The sequence below is a fragment of the Ostrea edulis genome, chromosome 1, assembly GCF_947568905.1.
Source record: "Ostrea edulis chromosome 1, xbOstEdul1.1, whole genome shotgun sequence".
Classification (NCBI taxonomy): Eukaryota; Metazoa; Mollusca; class Bivalvia; order Ostreida; family Ostreidae; genus Ostrea; species Ostrea edulis.
The window spans coordinates 63,550,104-63,575,747 of record NC_079164.1 but is presented as its reverse complement, the minus strand read 5'-3'; the positions used below and the strand labels follow the sequence as shown (position 1 = coordinate 63,575,747).

General features: G+C 34.4%; 1 protein-coding gene across 3 annotated transcripts in view; it reads right to left on the bottom strand.

Moving 5' to 3' along the window:
• Positions 1 to 25,116, bottom strand: part of LOC125647899 (uncharacterized) — a 34,002-nt gene extending 8,886 nt beyond the window's left edge. The window contains exons 1-19 of one of the 3 annotated variants that reach the window (XM_048874736.2): positions 24,271 to 25,116; positions 18,891 to 18,966; positions 16,671 to 16,754; positions 16,377 to 16,531; positions 13,842 to 13,951; positions 11,932 to 12,018; positions 10,881 to 10,995; positions 10,533 to 10,605; positions 8,086 to 8,291; positions 7,498 to 7,576; positions 7,215 to 7,321; positions 6,977 to 7,130; positions 6,574 to 6,685; positions 5,858 to 5,924; positions 5,045 to 5,118; positions 3,104 to 3,210; positions 2,900 to 3,006; positions 988 to 1,058; positions 214 to 817 (exon numbers count right to left, since the gene is read on the bottom strand). In XM_048874736.2, coding sequence (XP_048730693.2) covers positions 214 to 817; positions 988 to 1,058; positions 2,900 to 3,006; positions 3,104 to 3,210; positions 5,045 to 5,118; positions 5,858 to 5,924; positions 6,574 to 6,685; positions 6,977 to 7,130; positions 7,215 to 7,321; positions 7,498 to 7,576; positions 8,086 to 8,291; positions 10,533 to 10,605; positions 10,881 to 10,995; positions 11,932 to 12,018; positions 13,842 to 13,951; positions 16,377 to 16,531; positions 16,671 to 16,754; positions 18,891 to 18,937 — 2,359 coding nt within the window. In that variant the 5' untranslated portion in view covers positions 18,938 to 18,966; positions 24,271 to 25,116. Of the gene's footprint in view, positions 1 to 213; positions 818 to 987; positions 1,059 to 2,899; positions 3,007 to 3,103; positions 3,211 to 5,044; positions 5,119 to 5,857; positions 5,925 to 6,573; positions 6,686 to 6,976; positions 7,131 to 7,214; positions 7,322 to 7,497; positions 7,577 to 8,085; positions 8,292 to 10,532; positions 10,606 to 10,880; positions 10,996 to 11,931; positions 12,019 to 13,841; positions 13,952 to 16,376; positions 16,532 to 16,670; positions 16,755 to 18,890; positions 18,967 to 23,866; positions 23,916 to 24,270 lie in introns of those variants that run through there. The other 2 variants (XM_048874746.2, XM_048874757.2) reach the window with 2 other exon arrangements.
• Between the last annotated feature and the right edge of the window lie 528 nt (positions 25,117 to 25,644).

Here is a 25,644-nt window from a genome sequence, read left to right as displayed (position 1 = left end):
ACTATCTCATTTTTCATTGCAGCTATTAAATCACTTCACATACTCAACAAACTAGATAGTGATTCCTTTTATTATAACATTTTCACCTGTTTAGCATTGTATTTCTTTTTCCATACAAAGTATGGGACTTATAATACTGAATAGGAATTTCTTTCCTTTGTAAATGACCTCTAAATTAGTATATTTTTCTGTGCTTCATTTATCATTACCAACCTGTTCCTGTCTGTGGATAGTATGGCCACATTACATTTCCTGGTGCCGGAGACACCCTACTTCCCATGTTGCTCTGTGATGGTTTGGTGATACATACTGGCGATGACAATGTATACTGGTCACCATTCATGTTCCTATCCTTGTAGGACTGTGTAAACCTGGGACTTGCTTGTCCTTTGGGAATGTTACTCTGTCTGTAATGTGTATACCCTATACCTGGTAGAGGAAATGGTGGCACAAGAATATTGCTGATACCCCTGGAGGCTTTGCTAGGTCTGTACAATCCCTTCTCCCTGTCTGGTGAATGGCTTCTCTTTCTTTCTTGCAGTACAACACCCCCTTTAGATTTCAGAATGATAGGGGATCTCTCTTGTTCAGCATGTGCCACAAAGAGATCTTCCTGTCGTTTTGTGTGTCGTAACAAGGCATCCTGGGTCAGTGTCAACAATTTTACAGTGTCAGGGCTTCCCCCAGTAGAAGTGGGTAGGGTCGGTTGATGTACAACAACTGCTGGAAAAGCAGTAGCATCTTCAGTGTTATCCTCTATTTGATGTGTAGGACTGTTAGCTATATCTTCTCTCTGTTCTTGCTCAGACAGAAGCACCTATAGAAACAATGAAGTGCACTGTTAGGGTACATGATGCTACATGTGCGCAAACACTATATGCAAGTATTTTTCACCTGCCCTGGAGTCTAAATATTCACAATTTTTCTTCAATCTTGGGTGCATAAAAAGTTTGTTCGTAGAAGGTATCAATAAAATTAGAGAAAAACCTTTGTGCTACTGCCAAAGCTTGGTGGTTTTGGAACAGAGATGTCAACTTCAAATTCTGAGTCAGTCGGTTCTGAAAAAAAGAAATGTATTTGTTAAACACCAATGCCCCAAAATGGCATCAAAGCAATTATAGTACTCATAGAAAGGTTTCATCACAAGGAATCCATATGTGAAATATGAAAGCCCTATCACAAACCATTTAAAAGCTACAGCATAGGGTAAAAGTAGGTCAAACTCCAATGCCAAGGTGAAAAGGTAAAAATTTGTCACCTAAAGAAAGGTCTTGTTAAAAGGAATATATATGAGACATATATTAAAGCCCTATCACCATCCATTCATAAGTTATGGCCAAGGTTACTGTTTTTCAGGTCAAATCTAAAGTAAAAGTTTTAAAAAAATAATGGTTAAAAAAGAAAGGTCTTGTCATAAGGAATACACATGTGAAATATGAAAGCCCCATCACTAACCATTCAAATGTTATGGACAAGGTTAAAGTTTCTGCGATCAAACGGAGAGACCAACAAGACGCCTATCACTCACCTGTATCACCACGGTCCAGCTATTGTGATTTTAAAAAAACTTTACTCCCATGAAATAATTTAATCCAATATTATGGCCCAAACCTAGCCTTAAAGGGTCACACAACAATGATACAAAGTCACAAGGTCGAAAATCATGTTACGAAATGTAAGGTCTTGCCATACGAAATCTTTATGCGAAATTTGGAAACCCCACCATAGACAGTTCAGGAGATATTGCCTAGGTTGACTTTTCTTAAAAGTAGGTCAAAATCCAATATCTAGGTTACAAGGTCAAAAACTTTGGTACCAAAAGAAAGGTTTTGTCACAAGGAAGTATACATGGAATATAAAGATACATGTATATCACTCATCATTCAAAAGTTATGAGCAAGGTTAATGCTTTGGTTAAAGTTTTAAAATTTGGGCCAAACTTCAAGGTCTACATCACAAAGTCAAACATCATGGCATCAAATGAAATTTCTTGCCATAAGATATATACATACAAAATATGAAAGCCCTATCTTAAACAGTTCAGGCCTAGGTTTCTCGAAAAAAAACTCTCAAGTCAAAACTTGGACTTGAGTCTGAGATTTTACTCAAATTTTGACTGCTCAAATAACAGAAAACTAGAAAGAATTGTTTTAGCACACTAAAACTGATGCATCCCCTCCTATTTTCCAAAGGGTTTTTTATCACAGACAACGACAGACGCAGATTAATTGCAATAGGTCACCCGAGTTTACACAGGTGACCTAAAAACCATGTCCCCAAAATTAATCTCCGATTACAGGGGCATAAAAAGAATAAACTCTGTTGTAATTCTAATCTGGAATGTTCCAAGGATCTCATCATTCTAAAAAAACAATAATACAATGCCACCGAGTATTCTAACTGCCTCATGTGGCAAATAAACAGATAGAAGCAATTCACAGTAATCTTTGTTGCTTTGGTTTGAGTACATGTAATAAAATGAAATTTGGTCATCTGTGAACACAAGGAACAACTTTCTTCCAAATTTTGTTTAGCAGGTCTGCATACCTGTAGCACATTGTAGTTGTTGAAATACATGTACTAGAAGTGTGTCTGTTTCAAGCTCTGTCTTAACAGGAATGTGACATACCTGCAGTAGTTGTTGAAATCGTACAAGCTCTGTCTTAACAGGAATGTGACATACCTGCAGTAGTTGTTGAAATCGTACAAGCTCTGTCTTAACAGGAATGTGACATACCTGCAGTAGTTGTTGAAATCGTACAAGCTCTGTCTTAACAGGAATGTGACATACCTGCAGTAGTTGTTGAAATCGTAGAAGCTCTGTCTTAACAGGAATGTGACATACCTGCAGTAGTTGTTGAAATCGTAGAAGCTCTGTCTTAACAGGAATGTGACATACCTGCAGTAGTTGTTGAAATCGTACAAGGTGTGTCCGTTTCCTCCTCTGATGTTGTTGCCTTCTTCTCTGAAGATGAAGAATAAGATTTTTGCTGACTCATCAAGTATCTGGAAGTAAAAAGCAAAACATACAAATAACACACTGAATGAAAGAAAAATGTAACCATATGGAAATTCCTTACTGGATAAGATTTTTACTGTATACCTTTTTATATTATTGGCATAATTCAGCTGTTCATATGCCACACATGTTTCATGTTGAGAAAAGGTATGGCAACCGATTCTTTGTGATTCTGTGGATTGCAGAGATTCCTGAAAGCATAAAAACCAAATACAAACATTTGTTATATCCTCTAGCAGTTGAGAACAAATTCCAATAATAGAGACACAAATCACATTATCATACCTAAAGGGAATGACACTACAATTATTGAAATACTATTGGTTGAGCAAATCACTTGATTGAGCGTACAGGTATCATATACCCTTTCCCTCAATGTGTCTCAGGACATCATGTACATCATCCCTTGGAGACCTTGTCTACTTTCAATAAACTCTACATCAAGGTAAACCGTGATTATTGTGACATCACAATACATCCGAGTTATTTCCAGCAAGTAGATTTGCTAGGGTGAGATTTTTTTTCTTCAACACATCAATTTCTTTAATGTTTCATCATCGACTGTGCAAGTAATCAGCATTCAGGGAGAAAGGAAATATAATTTATGGTTATAGTATCACTTTATTTCATTGCTTGCATTTTCCAATATATTGATGACACAGTGCTACTTTTAGGGCTAGATCAGCTACACATAAATGAACAGATACAGGATTTTTTCCCACAATTTCAATTGCATTCTGTTGTCTTGCTTTATTTCGGTATAATAAACAACTTATTGCATGAATGTTTGGGAGATACGAAAATTTATTTTGATACCTAACAAAAATCATATTCCATTTCTTGGGTGAATAAATCTTTTAATCTCCTTCACTATCATGCAATAAATGTATATTGGATAATGTGAATTCAGTGCATTGCTATTGTACATGATATAGCCTTCTGCAACTACATGTCCATGATGTATATCTAAGTTTGTAAGCTGTGACATTGTCAATCACAATTCAAAAGTAAGGCCACACATTACCTACTTCCGAGTTGTGAGACATTGACCTACTTCTGGGATGTGACACACTGACCATCTGGGATGTGAGACACTGACCTACTTTCAGGATGTGAGACACTGACCTACTTCCGGAATGTGACACATTGACCTACTCCTGGGTTGTGAGACACCTTTTCCAAGATACATCAACCGACTAAGTTTGATGGTCCTCTACCATGCAGTGTTCAAATTATGATCAGGACACAATTTGTCTACGTATAACCGTAAAATTTCAAAACAAGTCCACAGTGACCTATGTTTGGTTCACAACACCACCACCCCTCTCAAAGATGCATCAAGTAACCAAGTTTGATAGTCCTAGGCCTCACAGTGTGAAATATGATTCAGACTCAAAAAAGCTAACATACATGTATCACTGTATCATTTTAACTAGAGATTGTTTTTGTGAAAAACAAATATTTTCCACGCTCCCCAAATTGGAAACCTTTTCCCCTCAATATACTGCATGGTATGGAGGAGAAAGCACATGCAGAAACATAAACATTATGAATGCCAACAAGCCACATAGGAGAAGTGTTCACTAACTATTTTACACCCTCCACCCCTCAGATCCACTATAACTTTAAGGAAAACAGTTGGATCCTCCTGTCACTACAATATGCACATCTGCAAATGGCATTGAAGTATTGTACAAAATTTCAAGTCTATCGGATAAGCCATATAGGAGAAGTGTTCACAAGCTTATTTTACATCCTCCATCCCTCTTAGATCCATTATAACTTTTAGGAAAATCATTGGATCCTCCAGTCCCAACAATATGCACATCTACATATGGCAATGAAGCATTGAATAAAGTTTCAAGTTTATCAGATAAGCCATATAGGAGGAAAAGCATTTACAAGATTTTGTGACACATAGATGGACGGACAAACAGAAAGTACAAAAACAATGTCTCTTTCCAAGGAGAAAAATAACATGTATCACTGTATCATTAGTGCATACATTGTATTATTAGTACATACAGATACTTCAGCATTCCTGTCTTCATATGTTTCTGTTTGTTGTTTGGTTTTCTTTTTTGCTTTCTCTAGTTCTTCTGTAAAACAGAAGTACTTTTATTATGGAACATTACTTCATTTGCTTCAATCTTGATTCTGATGAACAATGGACACATGTCTCATAGAGGCTAGGGTTTGAGAAAAAATTTGTCTACGTAAAAGTTTAAACCTCAAAAGTTTTGTGTGCAGCCCTGCCTTGGCTCCTTTATCTGGCATGAAACTAACACAACAGTTTTTGCAAAAGAAGTAAAACTTTCAATAAGAAAAGCTTATTTGAGTAAGAGCTGACGAGAGTACCACAAACGGTACAATATACGCCCGTTGGACAGTGAAATTCAACCTGGAAGCATATTCTGCACTCTGAATTATTAAAACACACATTCTGAATGGAAAAGCCTTAAAGTGGGTCATGGTGCACCAATCCATCTGATGTGTGGACTGATTATGTATTTCTCTGAGAACAAGGCTGAAACAAAATGTCGGTGCAATATGTATACAAAAATATCTATGGTGATAAAAAGTCCAGGAAACTATTTGATCTACTTTTAGCCCTAAAGTAAGTCATGATGCACTAATTAAGGTGCACAAAATTCTGTTAAGCGGCCTCAGAGGAGTTGTGCTAGAAAGGGAGTGACGGACAGGTCTAAAACATTATACCCTTCACAACTTCATTGCGTGGGTTATAATTACCTGTGTGGGCAGACCTGAGAACCAGAAAATCAACTTTTTGAAGCCCAATAATTTAACTTTAAAGAATTTAATTACATTGCAACCAACCTGAAATTACTTGGTCATAAGAATGAATTCTAGATTGAAGACTCGGCGTGCTCTTCTCATTTACAGGCTACAAAAGAAGATCAATTCAATTTCAGATGTTAAATCATTATTATGTACTGCTGAAGTAAGGCTAAGCCATCCATGTAATAGATATTTGTTTTCAATGCAAGATTATGACTAGTAATTCAAAGTACGTACAGTAAATGTGGTTATTTATACTGGGGATTAAGTGTGAGTTTTCTCACGTACATTACCCATGGGGGGAAAATATGTGGTAACTCACTGTGACTATCAGTAGGTCTGTCAATAACTCTAATTATTGTGTCTGTCTGTAGGTCTGTCAATAACTGTAGATATTGTGTCTGTCTGTAGGTCTGTCAATAACTGTAGATATTGTGTCTGTCTGTAGGTCTGTCAATAACTGTTAATATTGTGACTGTCTGTAGGTCTGTCAATAACTGTAGACATTGTGTCTGTCTGTAGGGCAGTCAATAACTTTAGACATTGTGTCTGTCTGTAGGGCAGTCATTAACTGTAGACATTGTGTCTGTAGGGCTGTGCATCCATATTATATCAAATATTTATAGCTATGCACGTGGGAAAAATTTACATGCTTATTACGTGAACATGTCATTAGTGTAAAGAGTGTTTACAAATTTCCACTTTTACAGTATTTAATGAGCCCATTCTCTGTTTGCTCTTGTTTTTGTTTATACCTGTAATAGCATTTGTCTAATCTTATGTTGCAAATTTTGCTGGTGGTCACTTAGTTCTGGTATAATCAAAGGACGATTCGATTCACTGAACACATTGCCATCAGCTGGTGGTCTAAATAAATGCAAGGAATTAGAACAATTTCACACTGTATGTACATATTTATTTTTCCATCATCAAACACAGATGATCTACTCTTCCTTAGATCTGAAAACACTGAATATAAAGTTAGTGTTCATGATCAAGCATTTCTTAATACTATAAGATAGATTAATCAATTTTAATTACTTGCAACCGTTATCTAAGCCGAGAATCTTGTAATGTAATCGCAAGTGCATGCACACTATATATTGTGCGAGCTTCTGATACAGTGTACATATACATGTATTTTACATGGCTGCTTACTTGAGCACTTTATGCTGACCAATGATAAACTCCAGTCTGTGTGACCAAGGATTAGCAAAGCTGGACCACTCGGTCTCCACAGTCAGCCAGTCTCCATTTCTTGTTCTCAGGCGTATTGGTTTACTCTTAAACGTGGCTCCTTTATGTGCTACAACTACAAATTTCCAAATTCTAATTCTCTCTTTTTTCCATAGATATTCCAGAAAATAAAACACTGGTTAATTTGGGTCTTCCTTACTTTCTCTATATATATTGTACAATGTCTCAGTGTCATCCTTGTGATAGAAATCAAATATTGACATTCCATTCATGTCTTGTGGCAGGTACCCCAACAATGGAATGGCACTAAAAATGAAAATTCACAAACTTTATCTTCTTTTTTTTTTTTTAAATTTTCATTTTAATTTCATGTCATTATGAACATACAAAAAACTATCAAATTCATTTCTTATCAAGTTGGGACAATAATAGGGATATGAGAACATTTTTCTGCTGTCAAGAAATATCAATATGCTACTTACTTTGGATGCATACAACTGTAACTACAGTACATGGTGTGCCTCAAATAAAAGGTCTGGTTTTCCAACTGTACATTTTCCACTACAAGACATACATTATGTATATTATATACATGAAAATATTACTCAAAATAAAATTTCAGATCAAGATGCCCATAAACTACAATATTCATCCAAGTTCCATTGCTCTTGAAGAGAATAAATTTTTCTATCACATTCCATAGTTTTCACATACCTTAATCTACATTACATTTGGATATTTGTATATCAAAATTAAAACTGCAAGCTTTTTGTTTATAAGAAAGATTTTTCTTTCTTTGAATCTCTATCATAGCCCTAACCACAAGGTGAAATAAATCACTGGCCACAATATGAGGATGCTTTAATAACGCTTTGATGAATTGTAGTTCTAGAAATACATAAGGTCTCCTTCCAATACAATTGTATATACACTGTACACGTATACTTAACTTAGACCCTAAAACTTGAAAGAGATTTATCAAAACAAGAGTAGTGGACAACACAGAAGTAGAAGAGATTTATTACACTGAAGACATACTGTGTATTCTTAAGGTGATACCAGACACCTACCATTATAAAGTGATTGTAGTGGGACACATTCCAAGTAGATACACTTTCTTCCCGTCCTTTCTGTGTCCCCTGATGTTGGTGAGGAGGGTAAGGACTCTGTAATGCTACCATTCTGTCCAAAGCTGACTACTATACTGGCCTGCACTGTGGTAAACCTATCTGGCCTGACTAAACTGAATCCTGTCTGCTGTAAACCCTTGTAGTTCCTACAATGATGTGGTAAATATAGATATACAGGTTTTAAAGTAATAATGAAAATTTATATAATTCCACTGCTTTATTGAATCTCCAGCTAAATATGGCATTTTAAAATTCTTATTTTTAAAGATGTAGCAAGTAAATATTTCAATGATAAAACAGCAAATCTGCCCCACCCCTGGGAGGGGGGGGGGGAGGGGGGAGACAAAATTCCAAAAAAAACTTGCATGTTATCATCTTAGTGTTCCTGAATTGAAGATACTTCTTAAAAACCTTGTAATAATGGTTAATCAAAAAATTGTATACCAATACTAATGACGTGATATTCATTTATCAAAGATGGTCACTACATGGAGAGTGGGAGAATTTAGGAAATTGTCTTTATTGATAATTTTTTTACCAGTGCCTTGTTATATTTACATTAAATATCTTATTGTGTAGGGGAATGCAGAGACAAACACTGATACTTTTGTTACATTCATAATTACATATTTGCAGGGTGTCAAGCCACTTTTGGTCTAAAAAATATAGGATTATCGAATTTTTTTTGGCAGTTTATAGGGCAAATATAGGGATTTTTACAGCAGATTTAAAGGAATAAGTGGGGGGTTTATTAAAGAATTTGTATAAAAGTTTATTGTTTCTGCATAAAAATCTAGCAAGCATAGTATCTACTGGGGAAGAAATAATATCAAACATAAACAAAGATGAAATTCTTTTAGATGTGAACAGTTTTCCATCCAACAGACAGTTCTTATACAATCATCATAGTTATTCTTTTCATAACAATCCAATTAAATATCAATCTGGCATCAGCTCCTGGATTTTTTAGGGTTTTATTTTCTCTTTTTTTTTTTTTTTTATCATTTTTGAAAATAGGACTGTCATTTTTTTTGGATATATATAAAGCTTTATAAGGATTTTAATGACTTATAGGGAAAATAAAGGAACCTTCAATTTTATAGGAAAATATAGGGATAAATAGGAACTTGACATTCTGTTACATTTTATAACATCTTAATTAAGTCATACACCTATGATTTGATGTGTTTTGCTGTACCCAAGGAAATGATTTTCCATTCATGTGACATTTGTATCAATTAGTACAGTATCACCCACCATTTAATATATTTCATTCTATACTGACAGCTGAACAGAAATATTATTTTATTCGCTTGTACAGGCACATGTATACATACATGTATATCACCAAATACATAGTCTTTGGTATAACAGGCACTACGAATAATTTTATCCAACTCCATCAGCAATTTTTATCAAAGAGTTTATCTTTCAGAGAAATATTTATGATTCTTTTTTCTTTTTTAAATTCCTTTGAATAGGGGGGGGGGGGGGGGGGGGGGGGTTGGGGGTGGGGGGGGGGGGGGGGGGGGGTGGGGGGGTGACAACGACATTGAATAGCGCCACTGAAAGAAATTGTGCTCTACAAATACAGGCATTGTTTTCCTCACTTATAAATTTAGCACAAGATCCTACTGCAAAATGTCTATAAACATAATGTGTGCATTATCTTCTATAGCTTGCCAGGGTTTAATAATCTTTGGGAAAAAACTGACTATCTACTAGTTTTATGCATATGTTTTATCAGCTCAATGATCTAATGCAAGATACTAAATCAATCTTTCTCCAAGTTTCTCAAGCACTGCTTAACAAAACCTTTAAATTTATTAATTCATCTCTCGAAGAGTGAAACACAACCATGGGTACTGATAGTTGAACAAAACAGCGGTACCCATTCAGTTTGTAGAACTTTCAGTGACAGTATGTAGAGATCATCTTTTGTCGATTTTGTCCTTCTCCTTTCACATATGCATTACCTTTATAGCCTTCCGTTTCGCAAAGGCCCGTCTGAGTTTTGCTCGATACTAAAATCTTTCCGTACCTTCATTTGTGATAAACTAAGGCACCATGCCAAATAAACTTCCATTCATTCACACTTTCAACTGCAATACTTTCTCTCGATTCTGGCCCAATGTTTCAAGACATGATTTTAAAATGATCCATTTCTATTTTCACTCTTCCTTAATACAAGGTATGACCCAGCTGCAACAATTAAAATTTCCATCATCTTAGAATGCGTTGTGTCATGTTTGTTTGTAAAATCCAAATACACAACTGGTGTATGCAAAGTAATAAACATGGACAGGGGTCAATGGAAATAAATCTCCAGATGAGGAACTTTGCTTTCACCGTGATTATTAATATTGCAACAACTTTTTAATAATTACCTTATTCTGAAGAAGAATTTTTTTCTGACTTGAAAGGATTTCTCTTGTTCTGACTGTCTGCTCTTCACAGAACCTGCAATAAATTGGTTTAAACGACAATGCTCATCTGAGTCAACCTGGTTCTAGTGTTCTACAGAAAATGATTTTATCCTCTTTATTCCAGCAATTTTTTCTACCCATATTATGACCCCACCTAAGCCAACAGGGTCATGACTTAACCCAACTTGAATCCATACAATATAGAGATGCCCTCTATTCTTCTACATCATGTACCATCTAAAAATCTTAAAACTATAAATTTCACTAAATGAAATTATATAATGCAGTCATAAAATGTGCAAAACCCACCTTCATGATCAGTCAGTTGTACTTGTTCTTCAGAGTCTACATTCAGACTGCTGTTAATAGTCACTATGTCTTTCTTGTGGACAAAATGAGAAATACTTCTATTGATCCAGCTGTTCTGTAATGGTTATCATAAAAATTTTCATTGGATGCCTATATACCAGTATTAAAAACTATCTAAAGTATTCCTTTATAAAGATTTACACAATTCAATTACTCTTAATAAACTGTTATACAATACCTATCTTATGGAAGATTCATCTTTTAAATCTAGTACATGTATAAAACATCTTAAAGTTGTATGGTTCGGATTTTAAAAAAAAATTCCATTTGTAAAAACACTGTTAAATCATCGCACGTACGTATTGATGAGGTTGTACGATATGTCATACATTATTTGACCTGTTTTAACCAGAATTATCTGATTTTAAATTGGTGTTTACAAACAACTGTCACTTTGCCATTTCAAGTAACAGTCACGTGTTCAGTGCAGACTTTCAGATCATCAGTGATCTTATCCGTGTAAAGCCGTGTATTTTGTTATATCAGTACCATGCCATAAGTTTAAGCGAAATAAAATATCAAATAATTCTTAGTAATTCGTTGTTTTGAGCTCTTTCAGCCTGAAAGTCAAGAGACTTGGAATTGCATTTGGTTTATATACCTCATGTTGGGATTCCCCTGACCTGAGTGGGACTATTTATACACGCCTAATAGACAAATGTATAATTTATGTGTACCCGCTACCATTTACTTTTTAAACAATCTTTTCACTGTTTTCTTTTAAATGCAACATTAATGTTTTCAAGCATGTAATTAAGGGAAAGTTTAAAACTTTAAAAACTAATTAATCTGCTTTAAAGTAATTATGTACAAATATAATACATGAACATCAGATCATACAGCTTTAACAAAGCTAAAATCTGGACACTGCTTTTTCAAAAGGATTTTTCACAAATCTTCACAGTTTATTTGAGCAATTTGAAACTTTTCATAAGAATAGGGTGATGTTGGCCTTTGTTAATTTTTTTAATCATAGAATTGATGCACTTACTGCTGGATATCCAAACACATGGGTGATGTTTTCTGACACCTTGAGGACTTTGAATTCATTCACTGTTAGTACAATCTGCACTGCATCCTGAAACATGAACAAATGTAATCTTGTACTCCAAGATACAATTTTGAGTGTAAATGTAGCAGTTCTTGGCCATTGCCTGTTATACAGAAATTTCCTGATCATTTTCAGCTAGAAAAGGCTACAGAAAAAAAATAAACACTTGTAAGACAAGAAGTCCGTGGGCATCAGTGCTATCCCAAGTCACCTTGGCCATGCTGTTCTTCATTAGAAGATTCTTACCAGCTTGAACCCCTTGAAAATTTTTGACCCCATCCACAACATAGGAATTTTTCAATATCAGTATTATCAATACAGTCAACTCTCGATAAACTGCCACCTTTTGTTCTTTTGAATTTATGGCGTTATAACGAATTTGGTGATGAATTGAATTTCCTCCATCTTGAGGAGAAAAGAGTTATTTTTCTAGTATGCAAGAGTTATCTTTCCTTTAACGTACAAACTTCATGTAAAAATATTTCGTATTTCCCCCCCAAATTTTCTTACATGATTAAATTAGTTTTATCAATAATAAGGCTTCATTTCAAAACAATACACATACAGGGCAGATATACACAGTATGTTTCAAGTTATTTAAAAACCTTGTCCAGTGTCAGTATTTAGCACACCACGAGGATGTTTCCTGGTAGGTCATTAACTGGACTAAGATCAACAAGTATTTCACCTTTGCAGCCAAAATATCACCCATTGTCCTCCTTTTTATGGACTTTTCCCATAAATTTCCTTCTTTTCTTAGAAATTCAACAGAAACATCTATGGTGGCGAAGCCATAGATAAACTGAAATATTTTTCAATGAGGTAAAAACAACAAGACTACAGCTAGGACATATTAAGTAATTATCTTGTTTATTTAATACTGGGTACCTTCTGTCCAGGTCTACGCCCGGGGGGGGGGGGGGGGGGGTCGATAATGACCAATTTCCTGCATCACTGATCATGTGCACCCATGGCAGTTTATCGAGATAATTTAACACTTTGAAATATACTTTTGTAATAAAAATACCGTGGCAAATGGCGATAGCTAATTTGGCGCTTTAACAAGAATTTTAAGTAATAGGAAAAACGTTCTTAGAAAAATGTGGCATTATAACAAAAATAGCTATGAATTGAGTGGATTCGAGAATTAACTGTATCACTAACAAGGCCATGCTGTTCTGGAGATTTTTTTTTTTTCATACCCCCCCCCCCCCTTTATATCCATGCAAAATTTGATCGCCAATCCCTAATTTTAGCCCTGCCCTATCCCTAATGTTTCGGGGAAAAACAAACATGGACAACTTTGGAATATTTGTATATTGCTAAGATTTAGTGCGTCCCTTCTACTCTTGAAAATATTTCTTTTTAATACATTGAAATACTTGCACACTCATCACACCTTCAGGAACTACAAATTAAACAAACTTGAATCTGCACTATCCAAGAACTCTAGATTATCAATATGACTAAGACTTTTTATGTAAGTGGTGATTTTTCTGTACTGTTAAGCCTTTAGGGTAATTTTGGTAACAACCAGCAAAAATGGTTTTGGTAGATAATGCTCCATTCATTGGAAATCATTGAATAGCTAGCTCTTAACCAATGAAATCATTTGTTATGCAGAAAACAACAACCATGATAAACCAAATCATTATTCTGTAGATTACTGTATACAGGATTATTTTCACCCCGAGTTATTTTTGCCTTTCTACACTTGTTGACGGTTTCGATCCGTTTCAAATTCACCCAGACACAGTTGTCCAAGTCTTAAATTTGCCCACTGACAAAAAGGGCGGATATTTCCCTGTATACAGTATTTTGTGTAGTATAAGATGCCCTGCTTTTCTCACCTCTGACTTAAGAACTTTTGTACTGAGTTGATTATCTTTGTCAAAGACAGAATTGTCTAATTCTGCCATTAGCTCATCACAATTGCCAAAATTACTTTTGTCTTTATCCTCTGAAATGAAAGAAACAGCAATAAACAATATTTACGCTAAACTGTAGTTTTTTAAAACAAACACAGACATAAATTCTGACAACGTAATCTAATATCGACATAGTGCATTTATCTAAATAATACATCAGTTGACATATAATTACATATAAAATCAGAAAACCACTGATATGACAACATATAAAAAAACTAAAAAAATATATAAAAAAACTTCAGTGTGTATCATAATTAAGGAAAGAAAGCAGAAGTGAGCAAGCTCACATACCCCACACTCCAACATTGCTTGACAATGCCTCATATAATGAATGATAATGCTATGCATTACTGCAAGAACAGGACCTACAGGCTCGAAATTCTAAGTTCATTAGGGGCATAACTCTCAGAAAAATGATTGAATCAGAAAATTGGCCCAATGGCTCTGGAGAAGAAGATAAAAATGTGAACATTTACAGACAGACAGACAACAGACAAAAGGTGATCAGAAAAGCTCATTTGAGCTTTCAGCTCAGGTAAGCTAATAAGTATATCGTTAAAGCATCAATTGTTTGTTGAAAATTAACTTGGAAACAGGATACAGCAATTTGCATGTGGTATGTGATAGCATACCTGCCAACTCTCATACAATTTACAGGTCACCCCCGCAAATTATCCTCGTATACACAGCTACCAATCATGAGTTACGAAAAACAACTCTGGTAAATGCTTTTCCCTACATGGCACTTTCGATCTCGGAAGGAAACAATTGTTGCTTAGCTTAAGAATAAAGTGATAGGTTTTTACAAGTAATATATCACAAAAAAATATGTGTGCAAATATCCTTTCTAAAATCTCTTCTAATTTTGGTATGTTTAAATTTTATGTACCATGATTTTATCATAACTCTTAAAATAACCAAACCTTTATTTACTTTAGTTGTTTACTTCAAGATTTAAGGTCTTTAATGAGGAGAGCAACACCTATTTTTAGAGAAGGAAAATATAGATTATCAATTCCTTCTAAATCAAGATCTTAGTGACTCCAACAACATTGACAATGAGGAGAGATATCGGAGATGGTTGACATCTTCACTAAGAAGAAAAGTTTCCATTTACATTGTATTATGATATGCTAAGCAATTCCCATTGCAAATGCTGATTCTGAGAGACTTCTTTCCATAACCACAAACATTCAAACAGATTGCAGAACATGACATTAATTGTGCTTTGTTGCAGGGCAAGAAAAACAAATTCACAACCACTCATCCCTGTAGATGAGTAAGATACAATGACCACTCATCCCTACACATATAATGGTTTTACTTGTCCTGTAATATTTTCATACTTTACTCAAATAAAGACTGTACAAGGACATGTATTTTTAATTCTGTATCCTTAATCATAAAAGACATTCATGAACTTGTCATGAATAGATTGACAGTTTTTGAGTCATTAATCAGTATACAAGTCACATAAAGGTGAAATTGCATCTCAGTCTCTTTCAACTTAATAAAAAATAACCGATCCTTCGCCTCTACAATATCTATCTAAATTGCAAAGGGATGTTTTGCAATACACAACAGTAGCAAAACCTTTTCAGGTCACATTTTGGAGGTGGTCTGGCCTGCATTGTTATTCATCATATGAGTAAATGACATTAACTGTTTCTGTGATTAAATATACCAACAAAATCATAAATACAAACATCAGCATATTCTCCATTAACTTTGCTTTTTAAGTTTAAACACCAAATGTGTTTAGTGTTGTGTTTAAAATAGTTTTCAAGATAGGAGTTTGTCTATTACATTCAAAAATCTCCCAGATGTTGACATATATATATATATGACTGAGGTAGTTACTATTTTATAAACTGGTAAGGTGTAAAAATATATATACATTTTTTGGCCTAGTGAGCACACACACGGAAAATGGTTTTCAGTCAGAAGGTCTGAAGGTTGTAAAAACAATTTAAATGTTTTTGAAACAAAAGTAAATTCAGCAGTTACATAAAATTTTACTTGTCACTTGGTACAAATGCATTATGGCCTTCGCTCATCTTGAGCCAATTTTGACTCATCCAGAACGAGTACTTTAGATATCTCAGACTGTTTTCAGTACATGTATGAGCCTTCTTCAGTATATGTAAAACCCTTCTGATAACGTACTTTAAAGTTGCCAAAATAACATGCATATAACATAAGCCTGAAATAAAGAAGTACTTAAAAGTATTTGAACATGGAGCTTGAAAAATTATGTCAAATGTTACGACCCAACTACTGACACCTGAATATTTCAATATTTGGTATGTTGATGGTGCTCCAGTCTATCAATCATAGCATGAGAAATGTTATACTGATGACCTAAAGACTTACAAGCAAACCATTTTCTTTATCAAACGCTACAGTACTATATCTTTTAGTTATTCTGCCGTTTAGTCTTGGGCCTTTCTTTACCTTGGATCTTTTGGAGACTCCCGATCACATGCTGTAGGGCACCTAGAGTCCCCATTTTCCCCCTCCTTCCAGATTTTGGTGGCACCATAGCTTTCAGCTGCCGCAGATACTGTTTGACTCGAGCTTTACGTTTGTCTTTATGTGTCATGTCACTACTGTAAATACAAGAAAAAAAAAACATATAATTTCTCATTTCCTTCATTAATTCTCCCAAATTTATCACATTTTAATGCCCCGCCATTTTTTTTTCCAAGTAAAAAGATAAGAAAAATCTAGTAAAATTTTGTTTCATACCTGCAGCCACTGGTAGAGGGGTGATCCTCAAAGGTGTCACTGCCACTAAGGGACATACTGAAACTGCTGCTACTGTATTGCATTCTGTGACAAAAAAAAAAGCAAATCCTCTCAATCACAAAATATTAGCTTTTGCTGGGATTTTTTGTTGTTGTTGTTACTTTTGAATCTTTCTTTGGACTCTTATGTAACTAACTATGATCATGGAAGCATTCAAAAGTCTATAAAATTGCTTCAACAAAAGTCATACCTATACAACTGTGAAGGAACCTTTATACTCTGCATGTTGAAGAGTTCAAATAAGTATATAAATTCTATATTTAAGCTAATCAACACTCTACAAATACTTGTGCTTTAATGAAAGAACTAAGATATTCTAAATAGTATAGGGGTTGCTGAAACTCACGAAAGAAAATGGAATATGCTTCACAGACTTCTTTGTGCTTAGAGTGATCTGCCCATAATTACATTACACTAGTCTTAATACTAAATAGCAGGGTATTTTAGGAATTATATTTCAGCAAAGAGGGCCAGGTTCCCTATGCATAATTACTTAATGCAGAAAGCTAAAGGTTGCACTGCTATGGTTGTCCAAAATTATCTCTGATAAATTAAGTTAACATATGTAAGGTCCTTGCTGCAGAACTACAACTTCCTGAAAAAAATTGAAAAAGATCAATCCTGGTCTGTCTATCCCAGCCCCACCTCCAAGCAGCTTCAGCTCTGTAGCTAAGAGAGTTCTTTACAACGGGCCAAGATTAGTTAAGCCAGTGTGGGTTTTTTTTTTCAATCTCTATTAATCTTACAATTACTCTTGATCAAACTGTTTGCCTTTGTTGTCAGTGGTTGGATTGTTGTTCTAATGCACACTTCATGAAGTATCATAATTGCAAACTGGAATTCCTCTTCATTTGCAGTAGAAAGACAAACCAAGAGTTCTATATGTGTAAATTATTTCCTCAAATTTGACCAAGTTCAACAATCTGTAAATATTTTTAACATCAAAGATGAGAATCAAATTCCTTGCACTATATGCACATCTTCAATTTGTTTACAAAGGTCATAGCTTTGAAACTGTGAGAGGAATTAAAACACAAATCATGTACACTGTACTAACTTCATAATATTTCCTCAAAACGGACCAAGTTCAACAACCTGTACAGGGTTCTCAATAAATTTAGAAGTAGCAGGTGAAATCAGAAATTAGAAAAAGTAGAAAAATTAATTTGCAAAATATTAGCAAAATGTGTTAATTTACATGAATTGAAAAGAAGAAAAGAGGAAAGCTTGGGCAGAACTTGCTTATCCTAACCGGAAATAGTCTTTGTGAAGTATTTTTGGCTTACTCACCGACCACAACCGAACTGGGACATCATGCAGTGTTTCATCGAATTAATCATGATACGGCACAACCTTTTATTTCGTACATTTTCACCAGTGTGAGATTGACTTTACCCATGTGAGACAGCCATGCGAGATTTTTCTGTCTCACACTGCTGCGACATCATTTGATTGTGACGTCATATATTTTCTATGATTTACGTTACACGGTGAAGTAAAATATTTTGTATTGTTTTCTTTAAATTTGAAATGGCGTTTACACTTACAGTGTAAACCATTTTTGGGTATGCTCTTTCTGGCTGTCTAATTAGTTTTTGCATTGAAGTTGAAATGAGAAGTTTGATCATTTTGAATTTTCTCAAAGCTCTAAACTGTGGGTAAAATGTGAGAAAAACAATCCTTCATTATTTACTCGAGTGGAATAGGGAAATTCCACCTCTGGAACAAGATTGGCTGTCTAAGACTTGGCAAAGCCTCATCCTAGACTACAAATCTTGTCCCCTCGGTGGAATTTCCCTATCCCACACTCATACTAATGAAGGATTCTATTAGTTTTAACTATAGAAAGTAGACAGCCATTTTACTCAAAGTAGGAGGTGAGAAATCACCAGGTGCTGATTCATATAAAGCACAGGGAATCATGACACTGCAGGGATGAAATAGTGGAAATAAACTGAAGTTTATAATGTCAGGTCAGACAACACAGGGATGAAATAGTGGAAATAAACAGAAGTTTATTATCTCAGGTCAATGAGATGTTACTTTGTGAGATAAAACTGGATTCTGGATGATTTATTTATGGTAGAAATTCTGTTGACATTTACGTAATTTGAATTTTCTCTACCCTATAGAACATGCTACACTGGCTTGATCATTTACCCAGTTAGAGATCCATAGGTAGAATCAGTGGTAAAACAATCCTCCATATCAATCACAGTTCCAATTATCAAAAAACCTGAAACAAAAGAATGGATTACTGGATTACTTGATGGAAGCTCATAAGTCCTTATTTTGTTTACGAAGCCTACGATCTTGTGTAAATTACTGAGAAATACCCTGATAGTCAGTCAAAACAATTCTTTGAAACTTCAAAGAGGGAATTTTATCTCAGTAAAACTATTTCAATCAGAAAAATGTTGGGAATTTATCATAAGAATGCATCATTATGCACAAAAGAAATGAAATTAATTCATTTTCAATACCGTATACTTAATATGTGTTATATAGAGCTCTACAAACTCTTTCCTTCACAACTTTAAACTTGTGGTTAATGGCTTGTGTTCATTTTGCCAAAGTGAAAGAGAAATAGTCACTCATATTCTTATGACTGTGTTTATGTATCTGCCTTCTGGAGAGATTTTGTGAAATGGTACAATATACGTTTAAAAAAGATTATATCACAAAAAGAATTGTGTTACTATGCAATATTGATGGAAGTTGCTTGGAAAATGTTCTTTTGTTAGCAAAAAAGCACATTTATTACTCCAGATCACAGGGCTCAAAACCCAAAATGTCGGATGCAATTAATTTGTTTCAATACTATAGAAATTTAGAAAAATATTATCAAAATGTATTTCATAGCAAATCCAAAATGCTTGGTAAATGAGCATTATATCTTTGAATGTGTGTGTGTATGTATGTATACATGTATATATATGTATATGTGTGTGTATATATATACACATATGTGTGTGCGTGTGTATAGATATATATATATATATATATATATATATATATATATATATGCACCATCTATGTAAACACCTAATTACCATGACCATACTAGCCTCTGACAGTCAACAAAATCAAGGTAAGGTCCAAGCAGAAATAATCATACGCATGGGTTACTGTCGGTATACGCTACCACCACTTCGAGAGATTGAAAGTGAAAAACAATGAAATGTGTTTTACGGGGCCAAGTTCACTTCGAGAGACCAAGAACTTTGAGTGATTGAACATATGAGAGATCGGTAGTAAATTTGCTTAGTTATATAGAGAGAAAAATCAGGACCATGAATTCACTTCGAGATATTAAAGTTTGAGTCATCTCGAGTCACCTGTGTGTATATATATGTATATATATATATATATATATATAATTCATTCTTGTTGTGGATGCAGAAGGTGCACAGAGTAATTTAAGTGTGAATGAGTGATTGTAGATTACAGTTGTATGTCTGTATGGATGTGTTTAAAATACAAAAATAAAACATAGAAAGAAAAAAGAAACTTCAAAGCTCATGACGTGAACTCAAACTTCAGGGTATTTCACAGCATCTGTCATTAACCATACATTCAGTTTGGTGCATAATACCATGTCATCAAGGTGTGAAATGGATCTATACCTGTATTGGGCAAAGTGAAGCAGTATTTTCTACAGACCTCCACTAATTTTTACTAAGTCTTGGATGTTAGCAGAAACACAATTCATATTTTTTGGCCTTTAAGCAAATTCCGACATCTTGGAACAAGAGTATCGCAAACGGTACAATATACGCCTGTTGGACCTGTAACATGGTGACGAATCACGTGACTTTGGCATGACCTATTACCCGGAAAAATGACGAAGAAAGTCAACACAAGGGAAAATTCAAACAAATAAGTAACACCTTTATCAATAACAAATTGTCACATAACTTATATCAACATTTGAAGGATTTTCTCTGGAACAAATCTGTACTAAAATGGTAGTTCTACATTCACTAGAAGCAGAAAACACTGACAGTTTTTTGGCAGTCAGGGAGTTTTTGACTGTAAACAAAAAACTGGTCATGCCAAAGTCTGTAAGGACATTATACACTCTGAATTGATAAAATATCTGGAAAACTGTTTGACCTTCTTTTGCCCCTAAAATAGGTCAATATGGTACCCTGCTGAAATGCAAACTGTACTTATATTCCTCCAAGAGGAAGCTTGTGACTAAATTTCAGGAAAATACCTGTATCTGGTGATGGGAATCGGTGAGAATTTCATAACCGATGATTGGTTTACTGTAACTTACAAATTATCAATTATAATCGGACATAGCGAAATTCTATGATAAAGTCATTTATCTACTGAAAAAGTGTAAGTAAATATTTTCTACGTTTGTATTTGTTGTTTCTATTACTGAGAGAGTGTAAATGAATATTTTCTGTGTGTATTTGTTACTCTTTTACTATCTTAATATCCTTTAATTACATATATGAGACTGATCACTGTTCGTTATCTTTACCTTTCATAATTTTTCAAGCCAATGCGATTTTTAAAAGGTTTTATGCGCCAAAAAAAAAAAAGGATATCGTTTGCTTCGGTTACATCTCCGTATACGATATCAAAGTTTCATGTCATTAACTTATGGTAATCCGGCATAATCAAAATTCAGCAAAGAAAAAAAGGGAAAGAAGAATATTTTATCAAAAAAACAAAAACAAAGCATATCAATTGTCAGCAATTGAAATCTAATAAGCATGTGCAGAGTAACAGTCAGGCCTTTAAAAGCGGTTTTATCCACGTAATTCACACATGGCTTTGCTCGCATCAAGATTCTCTTTCATGGATGATCCTTCGTTTACACATCAGAATCAAAGTAAGTCTATCTGACCATGCAAGCATGCTTTATTCCCCGGGTATGGATACATTCGTTTTCATGTGTGCCGCCATTACGATAAATTAGGTTAATAGATAGGTCACGGTAGGAATATTCTTAAAAAACTACAGTCGTTGAGAAAACAAAACATAAAAACCGATTAATTGGAATAAAATTTTCATAATCGAGCGCATAGAATTTGCCAACAATCGACTGATTTTCAATTTAATCAATGATTGGAACATCACTATCTGTATCCGTAATGAAATCAAGATTTCGATATGAAAATCGAATCAATGACACTCTATTTATATGTGGTACAGTAGTTCATTTTGATACCAAGAGCCGTATTCAATTGGCTATGAATGAACTTACAGTCAAGGAAAATGGGTCAAAAACCCATATGTATAGTGGTATATTATGCACCTCTTATCATAAAAGAAAATCTTGAAAAAAAGTGTGCATAATATTCGGCAAAATACGGTAACTGACTTTGAAAATAGTCAAAAACAAGTTTAGGTTCAGGGGTAAAAACTTGGGACGGTCGGGTAACCGGAACCACACATATTTGTTTAATTTGGCCTTATGAAATACATTATGTTTTATTTACAACTCTAGCAACTCGTATAACTAGAGTTGTTCAATCAAACGTGCCCAAGGTGATCAAATGTACCAAGTTGCAAGATCCTAGAGTTTACAGTTCATTTTGAATTTTCCCAACAAGGTCTGGACAGACAGATAAAGCAATACCATAATATGTTCCGTCTTTGATGGGTGTATAAAAATTGAAAAAGTAATTTCATTTCGTGCAAAATTTATTGATTCTATGCAATATGTTTAAAGAATAACAATATGATTTGACCGGCTACCTAACATGGCCAAGACAACAAACAGAATCACTTGAAGAGCTCTGTGAATTTTTGGGTCGCATGGGGTTTTGATGAATGTTTTAAAGTATGTTTGAACACAAGTATAGTGCAAAAATATGTTATTAATATTTTTATACTAAATTTTTGAGACTGATGCAAACTTTTAGAATACATCAATTTAAGGCCTCAACCTGAGTATTTATCTGTACTGTAACCTGTAGATCTCTTACTATTATAAGTCTGTAAGAATATTTTCCCCAGAGAGTTACAGATCCTCAGTTATAGGCATTGACTGTCAGATTGATTGATTGATTGAATTTTGTTAAACGTCCCTCTCGAGAATATTTCACTCATATGGAGACCTCACCAATGCTGGTGAAGGGCTGCAAAATTTAGGCCTATGCTCAGCACTTATGACCAATGAGCAGGGAGGGGTCTTTTTATCGTACCACACCTTCTGTGACATGGGACCTCATTTTTTGCAGTCTCATTAAGCCCCATTAAGTCCCCTCTTACAACAAGCAAGGGGGTACTGAGGACCTATTCTAACCCGGATCCCCACGGAATGACTGTCAGATTGAAAATACATCCGACGAAATACAATTTTTATAATGCTATGATAATAGCGATTTATGATCAAAGCAGAACAAAGCTATGGAGTATACATGATGTAAGAGTAATGTATTAAATATATAACAAACATTTTAAACGAATCCACGCATCAGGTTACGACACTAAATTTTGGTCCATTGTGAGCCCAGCATCTTTTATTTTTGAACCAAAATTCAAAAAACTAAACTTTTCACAATGGTTTTGATGGCCCTTCAATAAAATGTGTTGTTGTTTATTTTATTCATGTTACATAGCAAATTTAGGTGTAAAGTTACATTACTGTAATATTTCTGTTCTGCAACAAATTCCTGCTGGTGCAGTGGACTGGGAACACCTGGATGCATTACCACATGAATAGTGTGTCTCTCAAAACACCTAAAACCGGTGTCCCAACAAAAATTTTAAGACCTACAGATCTTAATTTTTACATGCACTCTCTCAATGGCAGAACAATCAACCATACGAGTTTGGCATATCCCTATTACCAGGCAGAACCAGAGGGTTTTGACACAATATGAGCAAATTGGTATATATAGTATAATAGTGTTATGGATAATAGTCACTATTATACTATATATACCAATTTGCTCATATTGTTTCAAAACCCTGTGGGCAGAAGAACCAGATCAGACGTAAATAAATAATACTGAGAAATTATGTCACTCGTTCGATTATATACAGATATATGAAATATATATATGCTATTTGATACTGCCGTAACAACTGCATTAAACAAATAGGGCCTATGTATATAAAAACAAAATTGGAATGAGCTTATGTACAGCAGATCTAATATGGAATCAAACCTCTCTAGTCCCTATCAATATGGCCTTGTTGATGACATCACAACCACGTGACTCACAGACCAAAATAATACAATGCCAGGCCTATGTTACATCCGATAAAATACGTGATATAATGCATAACAAAACTTAATTCCATCATTAGAAACATATCTAAAGCTTTTCTGTGAAATACATGTGGACTATAGGTCAATAAATTAGCAAGGAACACGCTAGCTCCCGTCGGCCGACGGTCGTGTGTTCTGAAACGTGCGGCAGGTGGCGGCATCCTGAGCCATGTACGTAATGTCAAGCAATTTAGGAATGAATAAAGCCTCTGTGTTACATTTTAAACATAAACACCGTGATTCAGAGCTAGATTATGTTGACATAATCGGAATAAAATGCAGAAAATAACAAAAACTTACATCGTTGTGCTCTTCAGTGACACTCGCCTAGGGACAGTACGTAGATCTAACTCCTGATCAATAACGTAAGTTTGAAAAATCCTCGAGCGAACAATCTTTTATCAACTATCAATCACAAAGAATCACTAAATTAACTCTAACAAATATTTCCCGACTTACATCGAAAAATATCCGTTTCGTTCTGATCATTATGGAAAAAACGTGTGTCGCAACGTGAAATAAGAATCTCGCGATTTCATTGGCTGTTCGTGCTAGGTTTGTTTATAGGTTTTAGTTAACCTATCATTATTGATTTTCTTCTTCTAAAGCTGTGTAATTTCTGTTATTTTGACATTTACAAAAAGTTATGTAAGGCTGGTTTAGAACAGTTGGAAGACATTTTTTTTTTTTAAAGAATTTATTCCCACGAAATAAAATTCGTTCCCACGAAATTAATATCAAAATGACCACCAAAATATATCAAAGTACTGAAAGTATTGATGGGAGATGATTTTTATATTGATTTGCACCAGATGCTTCAGGGATTGAGACGTATTCCAAAATTAAAAAAAAATAAAAACTAGAGAAATAATATAGCTAACAAAGCGCAATTATTTATGTCTAGGCCTACATACATATATAGACACTGGTAAGTTTACACCTTGTCTAAAGTTGTTTGGGTTGTATTTTACTATTCCAAGATATTATATACGCATAAAATGGCTCATTTTTGTCAAAATATGTCACTACATTAATATTTTAGCACAAGAACATTTTTTTAAAAATCCACACGTAACTTAATAATTCCTGGGTTTATGCTAATTTTTAAAAAAAATTCTACAACTCCCTTTTCAAAAAAAAAAAAAAAAAAAAATGAGGGAAGGAATTGACATGGCCAAAACGACTTTAAAAAATTCCTCGTTGCATAAACTGATAAAAGTGAAAGTAGAATTAAACCTCACACATTTACTTATCCTTTATCTTAAATTGTCTATGATCTTACTAAAGATTGGCAATTCAGTAAACGCACAGGTGCTTTAAGTACAGCACTTCAGACCCTTTCTTTTATTTTTGAATGGTATTTCGGGGCATGGGTTTTTTATATGATATAAAATTTCAGAGTGTTTTTAAATATTTAACTGGAATACACAAATCTCATAAAGAACCCGTTTTTTAAATGTCATATCACCGATCATAATAGATGAACAAGGTGTGCAATTCAGTTGACGACATTTTGAAAAAAATCTGAGAAATCCTATCGAAAGAGCAAAAACAATGCACCTACCAACTAAAAAGAAAAGTCATTCTAAATCTACCGATGATTCATGGATTAAATGCATCGCTATTTGGTGCGCAATAATTTCTTCATACCTTTCAATTTCATCGTTTTAACCT